Genomic DNA, 20080 nt, shown 5'->3' with positions numbered 1-20080 from the left:
ATCCGATTCGATCGGATCCGCTCCACTGGCCCTTTCCTGGCCAGCCGCAGTGCGAGCCGAGACCCTCCGAATATCCGCTGGCAAAGTGTCATAAAAATCCGCGAGTGCGAGTGCGAGTGCGTCTGCATTCGCCGCACTCATCCACTTGCCAGAAGACCCTTTAAAAAGTTCACTTCAGTGTCATGTTTAAGGCTCGTAAAATCAACTCTCATCGCTGAGTTTTCGGGTCGGTTCGATTCGCTCCGATTCGATTCATTGCGGACAACATTGCATAATATCAATATCAATTTCGCATTTCCCCCTGCCAAGCCCTTCCGCCCATTGTCGTCCTTTGTGTGGGTATTACCCGAAACGCGCCTTCACTCGCGCTCATAGGAGCGCCATCTCAGTCGACGTCCCCCATTCAGCGGATACAATGAAGATTGTTGGGAAAATGGGAGACGTCAACAGGGCGTATGCGTAACGCGCATAGAAAGCCAGAAAGCACAACACACAAATCCGTCGCAAGGTGAAGGCGAGGAGGAATGTGGCATGGTTAAAAGTCAGCGGGCGGTGTGGATGCATAACTGTAATTATTGATTGAGATTTTGATTGAAATGTTATGGAAAAGCGATGTTGGTTTCTGAGATTTTTTTATTTGTTTTAAATTTAAGGATATCTTCATTGGGGGTACAACAAAATGCGCTAGGTTTATGAAACCACAAAAAAGGTCTTTGAAAGTAGGCAGTAAAAACAAAACTATCTAGATTTAATATTAAAAATGTATACTTATTGATTGGGGATTTTGATTAAATAGTTGTTAAAATTAATAAGAATTTCTTTAAAGCCAAAATACATACACTAGCTTTATGAAACTACCAAAAAGTACCTGCAAAAGTAGACAAATATTTTGTTGCATGCTTCTAGGCACATTTCTAAGAGATATCCAAGAGTTATAGGATTCTATATCTGCTTTAAGAATGTTTAACTTTGCCTTTAAAGAAAAATATTTCGGTGGCGCTCCTAGTCGCACCTCGGATTGTGTCGTGCTAAATTTGCTTGCGGCACAAAACGTGCTTTCTCCCCGCTTTCCGCACTTTCCTTTCGCTTTCATCCCCCGGTTAACTGCTGCTGGAAATATGATTACAATGGTTGACAGACAAAACGTCGTGCCAGGTGGGAAGGTTGTCAAAACGAATACATGTCCGACCGATGCGTGCGATTACGCTGGGTGGAGAAAGGCGAACGGAGAAAGTGGAAGGCTGAGAGCTGGGGGCTGCAAATGGAAATGGAGCAAAAACAGGCGAGCAAGGACAAATGGGATTGTTTGCCTGCGACATTGAAAATGTTTAAAGTGGCATTCGAAGCACCAAGCAACTGCGAGTCGCCATAATTCAAAGCTATTTATCGCCAAAAAAATGATGTACGAGAAATGATACATACAAGCTGTTTTCATTTCGATTATAAAGTAATTAGGAATATTTTTATGCGAGGGAAGCTTTGGAAATCAATCATATTATTCACATTAAATTTGTAATACTGCAACTCGTTTTGCTCGCTCCTCGGGATAATTTATTCATACACTGCTGCAGTTTAAGCACACACTTTTGCGCTGTTATCCACTTAATTCAATTTTAGTTTCAATTTGATAATCACTAAGTCCCCACCGATTCGCGTAATGCTTTATTAATCACCCGCAAAAAGGGAATAGCCCGATGGTCAACTCGCTTTTTCCGTTCGCCAGTCCACATTGGATTTTTAAGTCGTTAAGTCCGGCAATAAAGTTGGCAAGTAAAACGCGTATCACAAACGCATTAAACTGCATTAATCTTGTCGGGATGGTAAATACCTGGTGTAATGTGCATGTTTGTGGTTTTATGTACGTGCGCATATATTTTCGTTAGCCGCCTTTTGTTTTCGGGCTATTAAACGGCAGGTTCGTAAAAATGTTGGCTGTACTCACGTATCACTGCAACGAAAAAGGAAAATAAGACGGGAAACAGGTTAACAAGAGCACAAGTAAAGGTAGAAAATCAATATTAAAGTAGATGGCAACCTAAGTCAACGATTTCCACGACTTATAACGATTTGATGTTGAAGTAGATCATTTTGGTGACCCAAAACTGCGCTTCTAAGGCCAATAACTTTTAAGTTTTTAGGTTTTTTTTATAGTTATTAGGAAAAACTGCAACATTTTAGGTTATGTGCAAAGATGGTGACCCAAAACTGCCCTTTTTAAGCCATTAACTTTAACTCCCGACAAACTTATGATTACTTTTGTTGCAGTTCTCTCAAGTTTTGCATTCAAATTCACGTTTTTAGTTACCAAAAAACTGCGACATTTTAGGTTATGTGGCAAAGATGGTGACCCCAAACTTCGCTTTGAAACCCCAAAACTTGGCCTGTTGGTTCCCAATTTCACAGAGGCTTTCCTTTAGGTATTAGGTATTGTGGATTTATTTTCCAATAATGTGCATAGTCGTGGTCAACGCTTTCCGGGTTTCCCATGCCGAAAGGTGACCCAAGACTGCACCTAGGAACCCCCATACCTCTGCTTCCCCTCGGCCCCGGGCACCTCACGTTACACAGCACTCATATTTTTATTTTCCTGTTCTGTGCCGTTGGACAATTTGCCCTAAAATGTGGTTCGGCGAATGTGTTGAGCTGCTTTATAGGTGCACTTTCGGGACTTGGCCCCGAAGTGGGGATCGTCTGAGCCGGAGTGGGAACGTACATGTGGGTGGTCATGTACCTAGATACTTTGCGGTGGGTGCGAGCGTGTGTAATAAGCATAACAGCTTGGCAAGCTTGCTTTTCCCCGGCTAAAACGACGCTGCAGGCCTCACATATTTTCGCAAGCCACTAAAATGCGCGATTCAGAGCGACGCCAACTACGCAGAGCCCAAAACAGCAGGAAAAAGGCTCCGCGAGTGGCAACAATGAAAGCAAACTCACAGATACTCACCGCCGCACACACAGATACCGTCGAACCGCACGCGAATGTGGGCGAGGAGAAGTGCACGGGGATAAGGCAGGTCCCGACCATCATAACTATGCCATACCCTCACTGCGAGGGTATTAAATGGGAATCATATGCTAGCCATCATATTTAAATCAGTAAAAAGCCAAAAGTTAATTGGACAAATTAGTCTGCTGTTGCTTACAAAGGCAACATTCCTTTATCGAAGTTTTTCACAGGCGAGCCAATGTGAAATAGAAAAATAATGTATTTAGCAGTGTGAACAAATAGCATTATGATAATAAATGATTAGTAATTCAAAAACGCGAATACATAAATAAATGTATCCTTTTTCCACTGCTGACATACTTCCTGGCATTCCATGTCGTATTTTTCAACGCGTTTTCCCTCTTAGGGAAACAAACAAACTAGCAAATGGTTTGGGAGCGAATGGTAAGATGGCAAAGCCTGCCACCGCTGAACTTTAACTTGAATGTTTTAAACAATTTCTATGCGCGAGTTTGCTGGCAGCATGCGGAGCAGAAATTTCTTGGCCCTTTTCTTGGCCGCCCGCTTTGCCGTGTGGCATACTTGCCTGCGATTTTTCGCCCGGCGCCGCTTTGTGGGGCACAGAAAGGATTTTCAGGGCATGCAGAAAGCCCGAAAATCCCGCAGGGCGAAGCTCCCGAGCAGACGCTAGAATTTCCCTGCATTAAAGCTGGGTTGCAACTTTTCGACAGCCGGGAAAGCGGCGGGAAAAGCGGAACAGCGGGTGGCAGGGGGCGTTGCACACACATCTCTTGCAACTGGAAAAGTTGTCCAATGTTTTATGAGTTTTGCGGCACGTCAGAGGGGACTGCTGGTCCCCGAAGACGATAGACGAGTGTCGGGCCAAGAGAAGAGCCATAAAACAGCACTCCTTTGCGCACTTACCCTGGTGTTTATTCATATTTCATCTGCTATCTTGGCCAGGTCAAAGGTCGGCCCTCAGCCGAACTTATCACAAGCCAAATTTATGCCCGGAGTTGGCAGCAACTTTCGCCATTTCATTTGCATTCACCGGCAAATGATTAATTGCCCAAATCGTAATTGAGACGGCGCAGGGTGAATGAACTGCAACTGTGGGAATAACACGAATATTTCCCACAAAGGTGCCTAAGTACTGGCTTTTGCTTAGGTTTAGATGGCTAACCAACACATTAATATTTAGTTTTTGGGGCATTGTTTTGTACTATTTTTACTGTTGTTCTGCTGTGGATTTTGCTCTAAGATGATTCTCGGTTTCTAGAGGATAGATGTTCCTTGACAACCGTATGGATCCTAATACTTGTAATATTTACTATTTAATGCAAACGCCTGGCTCACCTCCAACTTTGTGAAAGTGCAACATTTTGTCGACACTTTACACTTTCTGCTGGTTAACCTTGACGGGTTTTCTCGGAATATGAAATGCATTTGCGCTCACTATTTTCGCCGGTCTGCACCCCATTTGGACTTTCAGTTTCCTGACTGCCGCCTTATGAATCTTTCAGACATGCAGACTGGGGCTGCCAACAGTCATTTCGACTTCCTGGCCAAGCGAAGCCGCAAAACTTGAAGCATTTCTCATATGGCCGACGGCCCCGTTGTGTAGGCTATGCAATAATAAAATGGGGGTTTTCGGGCACGTTAAACCGCTTCGGTTGAGGCGCCTTGTCTGCCGCAAAGGTCGGCCAGGGGTCGGAGGGCAGGACCAACAGGTTGGCCAAGTCACCAGTGAGTTGGGCCGTAAGAAGGAGTAACTGAGTGCAATGCCAGCTTGGCTTCGGCTCAGCAGAGTTGGGAAAGTGCTTTGTGAGTTTTCAAAGGAGCGCAGTTTTGGCAACAAGAAATTAAATTAGGCGTGGGAACTGAAGGTAACCGGAATTCAATTTAATTGAAGCATTTAATTGAATTAATTTGAAAAGGCTGTACAAAAGTATGCAGCAAAAACGGGCCATTGCTGCATACTTTCAAACACCTTTGTTGGGGATATCAACGCCCTATTCAGAAATACGTGAATATTGTATCACCTTTGAAACACTAGGTTAATCTTAAAAGGGCTGTCCAAAAGTATGTAGCAAAAACGGGCCACCAAGTGCATTGCTGCATACTTTCAAACACCTTTGTTGGGGACATCAACGGCCTATTCAGAAATACGTGAATATTGTATCACCTTTGAAACATTAGGTTAATCTTAAAAGGCCGTCCAAAAGTATGCAGCAAAGGGAATCAAAACACGCTGCTGCATACTTTCGGGCACCTTTGTTGGTGGCATTGAAGCCTTTTTCAGAAACATGTAAATATTATTTGTTTTGCAGCGACAGAACAATACTTCATTGTCACGGCGCCAATCCAATTACTGGTGACGCTGCCCGGGCTGACCATAATTCAGGGTTCCAGGAGGGAAGCCCCAAAAAGCAGGCAACGCCTAATCGAATTATCGGGACCGTAGTGCGCAGTACTCACTAATCCAGCATTTCGATGTCCTCCTCGCTGTCGCCCTCGTCCTCGTCGTCCAGCCCCTCCTCGTCGTCGTAGAACCGGGCCTCGTCGGCGGCGTCACTGCCCCCGAACCGCTCCCTACTCCGCTCGCGACTCCTTTCCCGCTCCCGCTCCCTGTCGCGGTTCTGCACGCCGTTGCTGGTGCTCCGAGCCCGCGACGTGGATGGGGAGTCGGAACCGTCCCGCTGCCGGCGATTCCGCTGCCGATTGCGGGTGGACTGCACCGGCAGACCCACGCCCTGCTCCAGTTCCTCCTCCTCCTCGTCGCTCTCGATCTCAATCTCGTCGAGATCCCGCTGGCTGATGCTCCGCTCCGGCATTTCGCAACGCTTTCCAGTCAGTTCACTCTCAAAAAAATCAACGTATACGGCTTGTGGCGCGTCCAAAGGTGCCCACTCGCGTGTTTCTGCGAACTCCTACTATTTCGAAATCGTTTTGACGGTTTTGCTCTTCCCTGTGCGAAACCACCCAAGACAGACTTGCACCGAACGCACTCGAAACTGCAATTGGCGATGAAGCGCGTTGGCTAGCCCGCGGTTGGCAATTGGCACAGAAGTCCGGAGACTTGCTGGGCTTCCCATCGCGAGACCTTAGCCAGAGTGCTGGCCACGTCTCAGGCGGCTAATTCAATTAGGCTCTGCCCGGAATCGGGCTGGCCCAGGGCTCCGACCGCGCAGTGCCCTCCAAAACTAGTAGGCAAGACCGAACCGAACATTTCGGGAATATCAACAAGACCGAACCATTTCCATCCCTGGTACCTTTGATTTTTAAGTTATCATTATTTTCCCTCACGAAATAGGCAACAAATAGCTTGAAATGGTGGCACAGGCTGGTGTACCAAATGCGAGGGCCGTGGCTTCTGAGGATCCCCAGGTCTGCGAGGCCTCCACAGACCACATACCATCGCCCACGCGCGAGTCCAGGGTACGACTCGACGGGGTCACCCCAAGACCACTGTGCACCTTGTCCGCTCGGCTTTCTCTGTTCGCAGGGCAACAAGAAGGGCCAGAAAAGCAAATAATGCTGAAATGGGTCAGCGATTTTCGGGGGCGGCACTGTGACGGGGGAGGGAAGCCCTTCGCACGTGCTGCCCACCTGTGGTACCTGGGAGGCGACCACGAGTGTGCCTCGTCGGCAGGAAGTGCCCGCTCAAGTGCGGTAATCAAGTGCTCGAATTACCAAATTGTGATTAAAACTATTTTCTGTGGGGCTGCTGGCGAAATGGATTGGCCATTTGGTGCGGAGATTGCACAGGGAACTTGGGAGGGCACTGGGCGTTATTTGATTAGTTCATAATAACACACTTTTCTTTGAACCCAAAGTGTAGAGCTGGAAATGTGCTATTTTTGGAGAACCGAATCGGTTCGATTAAGGATTTCCCCCAACCTAATAGCCGTGTTCAAGAGGAGAACTGCTTGTATCGCAGTTCATACCCTATAAAAGTTGCTTACAAATTCACCATGGCATGAACTTTTACTGTTTCTGCAGCTCTCCCATCTTTACGCTTCCGCTGCGAGTTTTCATGGCGTTTACCCATTGATTTCCGAAGCTCGCGTGGTTTTCCTGCACTAAAATTAATACTTGGCAGCAGCGAAATTATTGACAATCACGGCCTGGCTGCTCGGCAGCGCTTCCGCCAAGTCCCCCTTGCCCCCTGCCCCCTGCCGTCTTGCCGCATTTTTGCAACAGCCCATAAAACCATAACAAATTTAAATGAGCTGGGCCCGCAACGAGCCGCTTTAATGAGCCATTTCAATGCCGCGCAGCCGCTGGAATGGGTTCTCGGCCAAAAGCGGCGGAGTATCGGCGGGTTATGCATTCAGCCGCGCATTTGTGTTCCACAAAGGCAGAGAAGATGCTTTTCAAATCGGGCTCCAAGCTCAATCATTTTAGTTTAATGCCGAGCCCCCTCCGCCCTTTTGCCACTTCAGAGTGCGACAAGTGCTGAGCGAGTAATTAAAATCCTTGATTTCCAGACTCCAAAATCCGTCTGTCGCCTCGCCTGGCTCAATTGCTTCCCACAGGCCTGGCCAATCGCGCTGCCAATTGCTTTAGTGCACCAGCGACGACTTGGCCCAGAGTCGCCGGCCGACGGAGTGCCTCGGCGGAGCGCGCGGCCGCCGGCCAATGCCAAGGGCGCGAAACTGATGCCGGCGACTGTGACGAAGCGGCCGGCGACGGTCAGTGGGTACAAAAAATGGACACCTACTGCACACACGGACAACCTTCGGCGGCTCATAACAAAGATCTGCGGCTGAGCAGGCGGAAGAAACAGGAAATTCGAGAAACTTCGGGCCAGCGAACGGGGGCTCTTCAAAGTGTTTAGGCCAAATATTTAGTATTAGTTGGTGATAACACTGAACTAATAAGCTCTGGAAGTAGGTGGTACAGGAAAGACAGCTACTACTACCTTTTAGGCAAACATTTGGAGAAAAAACATCTAAATGGTTTAAAAAGAAGCACAAAAATGAGTTACTTCTTATAAGTGTAAGCAAAATACTATGGTTAAATAGCAGTAAGTTAGTAATAAATTAATAATGCTCATAATAATATTTTTTTTTATTCAAATTTGCACTTTATAGATGCATTGCACATTCAACTCCCATTTCATTTTTAAACAAGTTAAACAACAAAAAATAATAAAATATGAGTGTCATATGCTCTATGAGGAAATGAACTGAAATATCTAATTTAAAAAATGGCTACACGACTTGTAAAATAATTTGAAACAACTATTTTACTACTGCTTATTTTTAGCCAATTAAACGGGCAACTGGCGCTTCGAATAAATCAGTCACAAATATAAACAGAAACACCCGTGAAATGCAGCAACAAGAAACTATAAAAATAAGAACAAACCAAAGTAAAGGGGCGGACAGTGCGGGTCGTGACTGTAAGCTTTAAGCTGGGCCGCGAAACGTTGAGCTTTGCGGAAGAGGTCGCCTAGCAATTAATAAAATACTAATAACAATAATAATGCGTGTGTAGTCGAAGTTATACTCTTGTTTTCTACAGCTACAACAAAGAAGGCTTTAAAGATGATGTCTCAGCACACGGGGCGCCCACTTTCTTATCACCTGAGAGTGTTCCCCGCTTATCGGGCCCCAAAGCAAACACTCTCCAGAAACGAGCGTTAAACAAGGCAAATTATTACATGGGCCAGACGATGGAGACTCGCTAAGGTCGCATATTAACACTGTTAATAAACAAATTAGCCATTGTTAAAGAAACGCGTTTTGTCTTTAAAAAACCCCAGTGTTTTTGAAATCAAATGGGCTTATAATACTTGCTATGATCTTAAATGCTCCCAATATTTGATTAAAAATGGATGAAAATGTAAATAATTAATTGGTTAATTCAAGTGTTTTTCCACCAAACTTTATGTATTTGGGATGATTTGAACATTAAAATATTAATGTTTTTATGAACCTCCTACTTAAACATATCGGATCCCATTTACCCGTTGCTCCAAAACCTTCAACGCCGAATTCCAGTTAATAAATTCCCTAAAGTAAAATGGGGTCAATGGCATTCCCAATCAGAAATGTTAATTGGCTGGCTCCCCAGCCCTTCGCCCTCTCCCTCACTCCCAGGCAAATCGGAATCAAGTTCAAGGCCAAGTGCCGTCTCGCTCGCACCTGCGTGACTCACCTGCTGATTGGGACGAGGCTGCGCTGCGGCTCCTCTGCCGGCGCGGCGTCGGCGGAGGCGGCGACCTCTGACGTCACGGGGCGGTAGATCAAAGGCTTCACGGCGTGCTCGAAGTCGTCGAGGAAGACGACGTCGTGGACGGGGATCAGTCGGTGGTCGCCGGCGTGGAAGTGCAGGTCGCGGAAGGGGCCGTTGAGCAGGCAGCGCAGCGGCGACGTCGCCAGCTCGGCGTCGTCCGGGTCCAGCTGCAAGGACGAGGGAATGCGGACGGTCCTCAGAGATACTCAGATACTTTGCAAGGGCGCAATTTGCGGAGTGTGTATTGATGATTAAATAACAAATAAATAATAGATAGTAGTCAACAAATAGCATTTATAGAAATGGCATTTCCTTCCTACACTTTTTATATTTTCAGCTAGCTCTATGGAAGTATTTGAAAGCACCACGTGGGCTTCAAAGTGAGCGAAAACTCTTGCTAAACATTCACTTAATTTATGTTTGGCGGCGGCCCAATAAAGCGAATACACCGCAAACAATCTCGAGTAAGCAGCAGATAAGATTCTGGTAATTGCCACACAATATTTGAAAACTAGCAACCTAAGCTTCATAGAGACCTATAAAACCATGTAAAATATGCGTAAGTTACTGTTTTTGGTAATAGTAAATGTTCATTTTCCCTAGAACTGCTTATGACAGAGGAACAGAACCTGAGTAATTTTTCCATTTTAAATGAAATAATCGATTTATATGCGGCAAACGTAGACCACAGCAGCAGTATTTCACTTTGAGGTTTTTAAGTGTTAATAATAAACGTAGCTGAGGCAAACAAATGAGCAATACAACTAAACACAGAAGCAAAGTTAAGTAAATCAAACCATTTCGAGTGGAGTTCAAAGAAGCTACTTCCTCTTTTGAGCTTTTCAATATTTAGAAAATAATGGGGGTATGGTGGATTTTCCCCTACACTTAAAGAATCTTTAGTTTACGATCCCCTGCAGATCCGCAAACCGTCGAGAGTGGCGAACTCGAAGATGCGCGCTTTACCTTGATTTTGCCATTGGCCGCCGAGAACATTGGGATGGCGGGATTTCAGAGATAAAGATGAGCGGCAGTCTACGAATGCACAAGATCACAGATACACCACCCACACATGGGCGCCGCGCGTGTGTAGAACGCGCAGAGGAAGAGGAAGAGGCAGTTGGACACGCGTGCGTCGCGTTGCTTGGGTTTCGACTGCTTCTTTCGGAGCTTCTTGTTTTCTCGGCTCTTTCACTGACTTTGGAACTCAGTCCGCTTTGACACATTTAATTCGGCTCCCTCTCCGCCACTGCACTTGTTCACTACTTATTGCCCCATTTATTTCATTTGTTTGATTTTCCCCTGATTTTCTTCCAATTGGGACAACGCGCACAAGCCCGAAAAAACGAAAAAAACGAAAAAAAAACGAAAAAAAACGAAAAACCCGGACCGCACTTGCACAATTGAAATAGCAACAGATTCGTGGGACCGCGAGCAACGCGGGCTGCTGCGGCTGCGCCTTCACTTTTCACTGAAACAAAAAGCACGCAAATAAAATTGAGACGAGATTGGCTTTTGTTGTTGATTTCCTTGCCGATCGCTCTGCCGCCGCCGACTGCGCTGCCCGCGTCGCCGCGCTCTTCCAATTGGTCCGATTGGGATCAAACAGCTGGTGGCCAGTCGGATCGCCGATTGCCGCGCTCTGGCAGCCCTGGTCGCGCGGCAAGGCTGCCAGACTGCCCGCACTAGCGATGGGCGGTGGGTGCAAGTGATTTCGCAGTCACGGGATTTAGTTTTTACCGATTTTGTGCTTGTAAATGTTATTGTCGTCGAGTACAACGATAGAGCGTTGCACTAAAGGTATTTAAATTATTTGAAAAAATATAAATGGTTTTTTACTTCTGAAAAATATATGTTAGCTAATTTAAGTGCACTGAATCGCCTTTAAGCTTCAGCCCTCAATTGGATTGCGAGGTGCACATGAAAATCGTTTGCGATTTGCTGTTTCACATGATTAAGCCAAATATGGAACATAATATTATTTACTTTATTGTAAGTAAATATTTAATGCAAAACCAATCGGTATTTTCCGATAAGCAAGTCACGCAGTCACCCGGCCCTCCCTAGCCGCACGCCCGCTTCCCAACACTGCCGCCGCCTGTGCTTTCCAACACTCAACTAGCAAAAAATAAAAACCCAAGCGTTGAATTTACCGAAGCGCCGTCTCGAATCAGCACAGTTCCCGAGCCATTATTCTCAGTTCCGATCGGGTGAGTGCAGTACCAGGCGAAAGCCACGGGGTTTACGCAAAACCGGGTTAAAGAGGCCTTAGGAGGAGAAAAACAGAGGGGCGCACTCGGTTAGTACACACACGCGGCGGCGCTGTCGCTGTGTGCGTGTGTGAATGTTTGTGTTTCCCTCGGCGGCAAAACAAGCCAATAAATGGGGAAATACGTGCATTTTCCGGGCAAGCACTGGTTTTCCAGCCCAAATTGCCGCACCCCCGCACTTGGAGGGCGCAGTTCCCCATTTGGCAGCTGCAAATTGGAAAATGAAGGAGCAATTGGCCCGCACATGCACGCGCGTGTGTGGGTGAGAGCGAGACAGCGCCGTGCGCTGAGGACGCGTCTCCCCTCTCGCTCTGTTTGCCGACTCCTACTGACTGTTCCAAGATGCCTAACGACTTTTTCGTTTCTTGCAGAATCGGTGAATAACAAGGACGCTTCGAGAGTCTCGGAGTTCGCAGGACCCCAGATCAAACACTGCAATCCCAGTGCGTGGCTGCGTTTTGTGCCTTACCCCTAAGCTCAGTTTTCCGTGTAAACATTGGGGTTCTTGGGGAAGGGTTTTGTTTTGTATATCATATCATATCATTTTTCCTACACTCGAAGGGCTGAGGAAGTAGCTTGAGCTGTCATATTTCCAGCATTTCATTCGAACCAGCTCCTATTCTCATGTTTATAAGTTCGCTTTATAAGGGCTCTTCGGAAGAGGAATTTTGGAACCTTGCTGATAAGAAAAACAATGACGAATGTTTCACTTAAGTGTGCGGGTTCTAGTCTTGATAGGAAAATGCCTAGGGGAGACAATTCCAACTTAACCCTCTGATATGGTTATTTATAGATAATCAATATACTACCACTTTTAAAAAACCAAAGCAAACTCAGCATTCTTAGAAACCGAGGGAAATTCCTTCAAAAACTCATTTTGCTTCAAGTAAACGAGTGGGAAATTGAATTATTATTATAAAATCAATTTTTGTTAAGAAATAGGTAGAGTGCATTAAAGATGCCCATTGTATACGATACAGTATTTCGCAATCCTCACCACCTACGTGCCTCCTCCCTTGCAGATCGCCATGTCGCACACCATCCTACTGGTTCAGCCGGGCGCCCGTCCGGAGACCCGCACCTACTGCGACTACGAGAGCGTCAACGAGTGCATGGAGGGCGTGTGCAAGATCTACGAGGAGCACCTGAAGCGCCGCAACCCGAACACCCCGACCATTACCTACGACATCAGCCAGTTGTTCGACTTCATCGACACGCTGATGGACATCAGCTGCATGGTGTACCAGAAGAGCACCAACACCTACGCGCCCTACAACAAGGACTGGATCAAGGAGAAGATCTACGTGCTGCTGCGCCAGGCGGCCTTCAGCCCCAACGCCTGAGGAAGGCGCCACCAGAGGATACCAAATAACCAGATCATACACTAGGGAGAGGCATTAGCTAACTAACGAGGACAACAACACAGGACCACCAGGCCATGGGGCGGTGACTAGAGGCCTCGCCGGGGAGATCGCTGCTGCTCCTGACCACACCCACTACACCGACTTCGGACAGCAGCAGGCGATGCAACACAAAGAGAACGAGAAACTGTTTAGCTTAGAAATGAAACCCTTACTTTACACGAGCTAATATAATGTATATACACCAACAACTGACAACTGTGTGTTTTGAGTGTGCCATGGCGCGGCAGCCACAGGACAAGGCGAGGTGTGCTCATAGTAGCTGTCTGCTGCATAAATACTCTATGGCAACGTTTTTATGTTTCCTATGCTAGTTTTAGTCTAACGAGTGTCGCATAATAAATCACCGGTCCCGCCCCGTCGGGACTCTAAGTATACATTTATTCGTATCGCCTATCTGCATATCATATATTCAAGCTGATGTGGACCCAAGCCCTTGCAGTACCTTATTAAACTCTATAATCTGTCGTATTTTAAGCGCCAAAAGCTCCTCTGTATTAAACAGCAACAGCTAGCAATCCCAAAGTGTGCTGATCAGCTCCCCATTTAACTGCAATGTTTCCACTGCTTCGGCTCTCCGTCGTTGGGAAATCCATAATGCCTCACTGCAAATGAGAAACGCCACTCAAAGCTGAAAGGTTTCGAGTGGCCGGGTTGTAAACCCCGATGTGCACACCTATGGGGTTTATGGCCGGCTTGGGCAAAACAGAACCTTTGGTCGCAGATGCGGAATGACCTTGGCACGACGAGGGGCGGCTCCCACTCGCAACCCATGCGAGAGGTTGGGCCGCGGAATCAGAATCGGAATCGCTTGGCTGCGCTGCATCGACTCGTGCGATATTTAATTAGCTCCGCGACAGCATTTTTTATAAATATATAACAGCAGTCGCTAGAACGAACGATCGGTGGGGATCGACCTTATGGATGCTGCTTAAAGGGTTACTATTATAATTGTATATATAACTTCAAGTTTAAGTCGTGTAATTGGTATATTTATCTTAAAGTATGATGGGGTTTTTCCACAAAAACTATAACTGATCTGGATTAGGGATTAACTATTTATCCGGCTGATATTAAATTTGGTATACAGATAGGAGTTAGGATTGAAATTTTGGGAAATAGGGATGGGAAGTGCAAAACCCATAGAGCCAATTAGATCTTCTCATTTATTTGCTGCAAGTCCTTGGAAATCCGTTAAAACTAAGACATTTTCTAGTAACAAAATTGAGTTTCGCCCTAAAAGAATGAGTTCTTAAAAAAATATAGTCAGCCAAGGCCCAAAGGAGAACCTTCAGGCTACCTAACTTAAATGGTCCACAAAGCTAGTTGCCCCGCAACTCCGTACAGGGTATGCAGAAAAGCACTGCTCCGGCTGAAATTGTTTAGTTTTTATAGAATATTTCCCAAACTGGTTTTTACATGGCGCTGCCGCCGCGCCGCTTAACCCCCGCGAGTCTGAGCCCCCGACGCACGCACTTTCAATGTCAGCCAGCTCGATTTTGGTCAGTGAGCGAGCGAGCGCGCCAGCCGCACCGGGGGATGCGCCGGGATGCAGGGATCCATTTGGCGGGCAGAAGCACAGACAGTGTTCGTCAGGGTTTCATCGAGTGTTTTATAAAATACTATTCCTAGGCGGCATTACAAACGTAGTGGGCTAAACAATAAGCGCTATCAGCTAAGTGGGGGTGCTTGGGGAACGTGGTGCGGACCTGGCTAATGGCGCAGCTGGCCCTGCGCCTCCTTCTCCACCTCATACTCGTACTCCAGCTCCAGCTTGGGCTTCGCGCGGCTGCGTCGACTGGGCGCCGGCGACTTCTTGTCCTTCTTCGACCTGCTGGCTGCCTTCTTGGACGGCACTTTGATGTCCTGTGTGCGAATTAACGACTGCTTAGTTCGGTTTTCAAACGGGATCGGTTTTCGGCAACTTTCTGGAGCTGAATGCTTCGCGCGCACTGAATGAAAGCCGCGCAACTGAATGAAAAGCAGCGACCGCGCGAAAGCTCTCACGGCAACTCAGTATTCTAAGCTCTAGGCGGTCGGAACTCGTTTGCTATTTCTAAATATGGTAATTTTCGGTGGCTACCGCAGGCAGAATTTTCGAAAACTGATGTTTCGAGTTCTAGCACTTAAGGCAATAGTTTAGGACTAGAAGCCTCAGCTTTCTTTACAAAAATGTGCATCAAATTATGGTGTTCTATAAAACTACAATCCTGGACCAAAAACCCCTTTGCTTTTTGGAAAAAACCTTCAGTACTACAGCTATCACTTTGTGAAACTCCAAAAAATTGCCAAAAACCGGAAAGGGCGAGCAGAAACACTACCTCAATGTCGTCAGCATCCGGATCATCGTCCTCGTCGGACTCTGCAAAGTCGCTGCCCACCTCGACCTCCTCCCGCTTGCCGGAATCGCTGTCGTAGTCCTCCTCCTCGTCGTCGTCATCGTCCTCATCATCATCCGTGTCCGCCTCCACGAACTCCTCGTCGAGCAGGGAGCGCTGCAGCTCGACGGCCTCGCGGGAATCGTCGGCGTCCACCTCCATCTCGCGCTCGTGCTCCTGCTCCTCCTCATCCTCGTCGTCCAGGTCCTCGTCCTCCTCGTCCACCCGCTCCGCCTCCAGAGCCTTGTTGAAGGCGGTCTGTGAGAAGTTGTAGATGTCGCGGTAGGTGCCGTTCTTGAGCCGGTCCATGAGGGCCTTCTCGATGTGGTTGTCGATCTTGGCGGCCACCAAGGCCTTCTCCTCGCGCCGCGCCTCCCGCCGCTCGATCTTCGTGGAGAGTGGCACGATGAGCTTCTGGCGGCGCAGCTTCAGCTTGCGCATCCGCATCAGGTACTGGGTGATCTTGAGGAAGCGCTGCTTGTTCTTGGCTATCATGTACTTGGGCCAGAAGACCAGGTTCTCGTTGATCTGCTCGATGGCCTTCTCGAAGTTGCGGGACAGCTTGATGCGCTCCCACAGCTTGGCGGGCATGTGGGACCGCTCCGCCGTCTTGATGAACAGATAGATGATGCCCTTCTCCTCGCGCACGGTGGCGTACTGGGAGTTGGCCAGCGGACAGGTCCGGCGGGTGCACAGACCCGTCAGGTTGTACTCATGCCGGCAGAAGGTGCGCGTGTCGGTCCTGCGGGGTTTCAGGTGTGAATTAGTTCGCTTAAAACACTTATTTTGCCATTTTGCGGGCCAAGCGCTACTTACTTGACTTTGTGCGAGCAGAAGGACTTGTTGATGATGCTCCAAACCACCTGGAAAAGGGAGAAAGCTATGGGATTACTGACTCTCTCGGTTGCCCCGCCGAAAACTCACATCGTCGTGCTGCATGGCGGCCCTGAATCTCTAAATCAACTCGCCGACTTAAACAAAACCACCAACTTAATTTGGAACACGTGCAAAACAACAGACATCGATACGAACACCGATGCCGATTCTCTGTGCTATCGGTCATCGATACCAGCCGGTACTCTGCAGTATTTTAATACTCTTTGCGTGCGATCTTTAATACCAATTTAATTTGTGCTTTCGAGCACTGTCACCTACCATCAAAAGATTTTCAAATTATTCTGTTTTCAATGTTTGTTATTTGAAAGTCAATTTCTATGAGGTTTTATTTCAAGAACTTATATGCTTTAACAATAAATATTATATAGCTGTGCCTTGAGAATAAATATTTTCTTGGAATTAATTCTAAACATACTTTTGGACCATTTTTTGTTTCGACCAAAACACTGAAATTTTTTAGTGGGAAATCAAGATCTTAGTTTTTTGGCAAAAAATAGATTTTTTTCTTTGACCTTTTTTCCTCTAACTTGGTCAAAAATGATCCGAAATCTAAAAGACGCACTGTTTTGGACAGTTGACAAGCCAGATAATCGATCGCAGTAGTTTCTGGCTGATTCTAGAAACTTAAAATTTTCGCAAATTTCCAATTTTTTTACAAGGGGTAGCATCGTATTTTTTTGCGAAAATGGGTCAAAAATAAAATTTTTTAGCTGTGAATGCCAATTGATAGGGAATTTCATTGCGAGTTCGGCGAGGTATGACATTCTACTTTTGGACCATTACTTTTTTTATTTCGACCAAAATACTGAAATTTTTTAGTGGAAAATCAAGATCTTATTTTTTTACCGAAAAATCGATTTTTTTCTTTGACCTTTTTTGCTCTAACTTGGTCAAAAATGGTCACAAACCTAAAAGACGCACTGTTTTGGACAGTTAACAAGCCAGATAATCGATCCCAGTCGTTTCCTTTCTGATTCTAGAAACTTAAAATTTTTGCAAATTTTCAATTTTTTTGCAAGGGGTAGCATCGTATTTTTTTGCAAAAATGGGTCAAAAATAAAATTTTTTAGCTGTGAATGCCAATTGATAGGGAATTTTGTTGCGAGTTCTGCGAGGTATGACATTCTACTTTTGGACCATTACTTTTTTTATTTCGACCAAAATACTGAAATTTTTTAGTGGAAAATCAAGATCTTATTTTTTTACCGAAAAATCGATTTTTTTCTTTGACCTTTTTTGCTCTAACTTGGTCAAAAATGGTCACAAACCTAAAAGACGCACTGTTTTGGACAGTTAACAAGCCAGATAATCGATCCCAGTCGTTTCCTTTCTGATTCTAGAAACTTAAAATTTTTGCAAATTTTCAATTTTTTTGCAAGGGGTAGCATCGTATTTTTTGCGAAAATGGGTCAAAAATAAAATTTTTTAGCTGTGAATGCCAATTGATAGGGAATTTTATTGCGAGTTCGGCGAGGTATGACATTCTACTTTTGGACCATTACTTTTTTTGTTTCGACCAAAACACTGAAATTTTTTAGTGGGAAATCAAGATCTTAGTTTTTTGGCAAAAAATAGATTTTTTTCTTTGACCTTTTTTGCTCTAACTCTGTCAAAAATGGTCACAAACCTAAGAGACGCACTGTTTTGGACAGTTAATAAGCCAGATAATCGATCGCAGTCATTTCCTGGCTGATTCTAGAAACTTAAAATTTTCGCAAATTTTCCATTTTTTTGCAAGGGGTAGCATCGTATTTTTTTGCGAAAATGGGTCAAAAATAAAATTTTTTAGCTGTGAATGCCAATTGATAGGGAATTTTATTGCGAGTTCGGCGAGGTATATGACATTCTACTTTTGGACCATTACTTTTTTTGTTTCGACCAAAAATCTTAAAATTTTTTGGCCAAAAAGAAGTCTTTCAGACGCACTGTTGTGGGCAGCTAGCAAGAACTTCTAAGAACTTAAACTTAAAAACTTCGCAAATTTTTGCTGTCTTTGCGGGGGTAGCATCGCGAAACCGTCTCTCTGCATTTTTGAACCCATGTAATTTTGGTATATACCAGAACATACGACGGTACCTAGGGTCGCTGGCTAGCGGGGACAGCCACCACTGCGCCGTCGGCCCTTGCAGCTCTGACAAGGTCTGGCAGCCCGCGCAACAGCTGCTCAAAAAGCAAGTAAATATCCGCTGGCGTTTCTATTTATTTTCGGAAGCAGAAACGAAGCGGGGAAAGGCGGCGCCGCGGTGGGCGGCAAGGCAAGCGAGTTGAAAATAACCAAGTGCGGCAGAGGAGCGGCATCTGCAGAAGTAGCAGACGTAGCAGAGTGACCTGCGAGTGCACGATGACGAGTCGCCAGCGGACGGTGATCATCTTCAAGTCGGAGTCGGAGAGCAGCGACCTGTACGCGGAGACGCTGGAGCGGCACGACTTCAACCCCGTGTTCGTGCCGACGCTGAGCTTCGGCTTCAAGAACCTGGAGCAGCTGCGCGCCAAGCTGCAGACGCCGGACAAGTACGCCGGCATCATCTTCACGTCGCCGCGCTGCGTGGAGGCGGTGGCCGAGGCGCTGAGCCTGGGCGAGCTGCCCGGCGGTTGGAAGATGTTGCATAACTACGCCGTCGGCGAGGTGACCCACAACCTGGCGCTGAGCACCCTGGACCAGCTGTTCACCCACGGCAAGCAGACGGGCAACGCCCGCGCCCTCGGCGAGTTCATCGTGGACACCTTCGACGGCTCGCGGGCGCTGCCGCTGCTGCTGCCCTGCGGCAACCTGGCCACGGACACGCTGCTCTCCAAGCTGGCCGAGAACGGCTTCTCCGTGGACGCCTGCGAGGTCTACGAGACGCGCTGCCACCCCGACCTGGGCGCCAATGTGGAGCGCGCGCTGGAGGTCCACGGCGAGTCCATGGAGTTCCTGGCCTTCTTCTCGCCGTCGGGCGTCAACTGCGCCCAGCAGTACTTCGCCAGCCGGCAGCTGTCGATGGACAAGTGGAAGCTGGTGGCCATCGGGCCGAGCACCCGGCGCGCCCTCGAATCGCAGGGCCTGAAGGTCTACTGCACGGCGGAGCGGCCCACCGTGGAGCACCTGGTCAAGGTGCTGCTCAACCCGCAGGACAGCCGGGAGCGACTGCTGAAGGAGCGCGAGCGGATCGCCGCCCTCGAGAATAACAACTAAGATGTCTAGTCCTAGGACCCTGGGTTGGCCGCAGATTGCTTAAGGCAATCTCTCTCATCACCCACCATTCGTTGACCCACATCCCGGACTTGTTGTTCATGGTCGGGGTGCCATAACCCTGTACAACTCCACCGCGGAGATCTCAAGGCGGAGATTTTGTCCCAGGATGCACACGTCCTTGCGGAGTGCTAATGAAATCGCCAAGTTCATCGTCCTAAGGTTCATATCCCCATCTGAATACTTCTAAGATGAGCCCAGTGGAGCCCCGATTGAAAGTCACGGGGCAAGTAACACCACGTCCCCGAACGAATCGAAAGAGACCACAACTCTGGGTTTTTTCGGTTGACCTCCGAGCGAGTACAAAATTAGCGGGCATCAAATGCCGACGTCTTTTTCTGTTTACCATTGGATTAAGCTGAATAAATTGTTTCTTTTCTAAATTTAGTTGGTCGTCTTTGTGGGTCAAATAGGAGGTGGCGGCAAACTTAAGTAGAATTAAGCAATTGCAGAGTACGTTTGTTGTTGGTGCAAATATATTACGAGAGTATATTCTGTTTTTAACTATTTCTGCCTGTTATTGTTACTAATTTAGATTCCCAAAGTATTGCAGCGAACTTTTTTAGTCAAGCGGAGAATTTGTTAATATTTTATTGGTTCACCATCATAGAAAGAAACCTGTAATTTTCGAAAATCATAGTTCAGGAATTTGGCGCCAGTTTTTGAATTTTGGCTACAAATTAATGTACCGA

At 46.8% G+C, this 20080-nt stretch overlaps 4 protein-coding genes across 7 annotated transcripts; 2 read left to right on the top strand and 2 right to left on the bottom strand.

The window, feature by feature from the left end:
- Nucleotides 1–1003: 1003 nt before the first annotated feature.
- Nucleotides 1004–10785, bottom strand: LOC127011525 (TRAF3-interacting protein 1-like). 2 transcript variants are annotated; one of them, XM_050888611.1, is made up of 3 exons: nucleotides 10157–10785; nucleotides 9113–9357; nucleotides 1004–1948 (listed from the first exon to the last, which is right to left on the bottom strand). In XM_050888611.1, the coding sequence occupies exons 1-3, from the start codon at nucleotides 10184–10186 to the stop codon at nucleotides 1939–1941; spliced, it is 285 nt and encodes a 94-aa protein (XP_050744568.1). In that variant the 5' UTR covers nucleotides 10187–10785; the 3' UTR covers nucleotides 1004–1938. The 2 variants fall into 2 exon arrangements, with proteins under 2 accessions (XP_050744568.1, XP_050744567.1); XM_050888610.1 differs by lacking the exons at nucleotides 9113–9357; nucleotides 10157–10785 and adding an exon at nucleotides 5426–6024.
- A 472-nt stretch (nucleotides 10786–11257) lies between these two features.
- LOC108023771 (protein enhancer of rudimentary) lies at nucleotides 11258–13258 on the top strand. Of its 3 annotated transcripts, XM_017093412.2 has the most exons (3): nucleotides 11258–11400; nucleotides 11832–11903; nucleotides 12483–13258. In XM_017093412.2, exon 3 carries the CDS (start codon nucleotides 12489–12491, stop codon nucleotides 12801–12803), a length of 315 nt encoding a protein of 104 aa, XP_016948901.1. In that variant the 5' UTR covers nucleotides 11258–11400; nucleotides 11832–11903; nucleotides 12483–12488; the 3' UTR covers nucleotides 12804–13258. The 3 variants fall into 3 exon arrangements, with proteins under 3 accessions (XP_016948901.1, XP_016948902.1, XP_050746116.1); XM_017093413.2 differs by lacking the exon at nucleotides 11832–11903; XM_050890159.1 differs by lacking the exons at nucleotides 11258–11400; nucleotides 11832–11903 and adding an exon at nucleotides 12005–12402.
- A 770-nt stretch (nucleotides 13259–14028) lies between these two features.
- On the bottom strand, nucleotides 14029–16344 carry LOC108023726 (protein MAK16 homolog A). Its single transcript, XM_017093363.3, has 4 exons — nucleotides 16184–16344; nucleotides 16076–16122; nucleotides 15203–16001; nucleotides 14029–14747 (listed from the first exon to the last, which is right to left on the bottom strand). Exons 1-4 carry the CDS (start codon nucleotides 16196–16198, stop codon nucleotides 14595–14597), a joined length of 1014 nt encoding a protein of 337 aa, XP_016948852.1. The 5' UTR covers nucleotides 16199–16344; the 3' UTR covers nucleotides 14029–14594.
- Nucleotides 16345–18286: 1942 nt separating this feature from the next.
- On the top strand, nucleotides 18287–19775 carry LOC108023749 (uroporphyrinogen-III synthase). Its single transcript, XM_017093387.2, has one exon. The coding sequence runs from the start codon at nucleotides 18498–18500 to the stop codon at nucleotides 19329–19331; it is 834 nt and encodes a 277-aa protein (XP_016948876.1). The 5' UTR covers nucleotides 18287–18497; the 3' UTR covers nucleotides 19332–19775.
- The last annotated feature ends 305 nt before the right edge of the window (nucleotides 19776–20080 follow it).

This window comes from Drosophila biarmipes, chromosome X, assembly GCF_025231255.1.
Source record: "Drosophila biarmipes strain raj3 chromosome X, RU_DBia_V1.1, whole genome shotgun sequence".
NCBI classification, from domain to species: domain Eukaryota; kingdom Metazoa; phylum Arthropoda; class Insecta; order Diptera; family Drosophilidae; genus Drosophila; species Drosophila biarmipes.
The sequence above is the reverse complement of the archived record's forward strand: the minus strand, read 5'-3'. Positions and strand labels throughout refer to the sequence as shown.

Coding starts and splice junctions, on each gene's coding strand:
- LOC127011525 (XM_050888610.1), bottom strand. CDS start 5,781: ATGCCGGAGCGGAGCATCAGCCAGCGGGATCTCGACGAGATTGAGATC.
- LOC108023749 (XM_017093387.2), top strand. CDS start 18,498: ATGACGAGTCGCCAGCGGACGGTGATCATCTTCAAGTCGGAGTCGGAG.
- LOC108023771 (XM_017093413.2), top strand. CDS start 12,489: ATGTCGCACACCATCCTACTGGTTCAGCCGGGCGCCCGTCCGGAGACC.
- LOC108023726 (XM_017093363.3), bottom strand. Junction 16,002..16,075: donor TTCTGCTCGCACAAAGTCAA/GTAAGTAGCGCT, acceptor GAAACCCCGCAG/GACCGACACGCGCACCTTCT. Junction 14,748..15,202: donor CGGATGCTGACGACATTGAG/GTAGTGTTTCTG, acceptor ATTCGCACACAG/GACATCAAAGTGCCGTCCAA.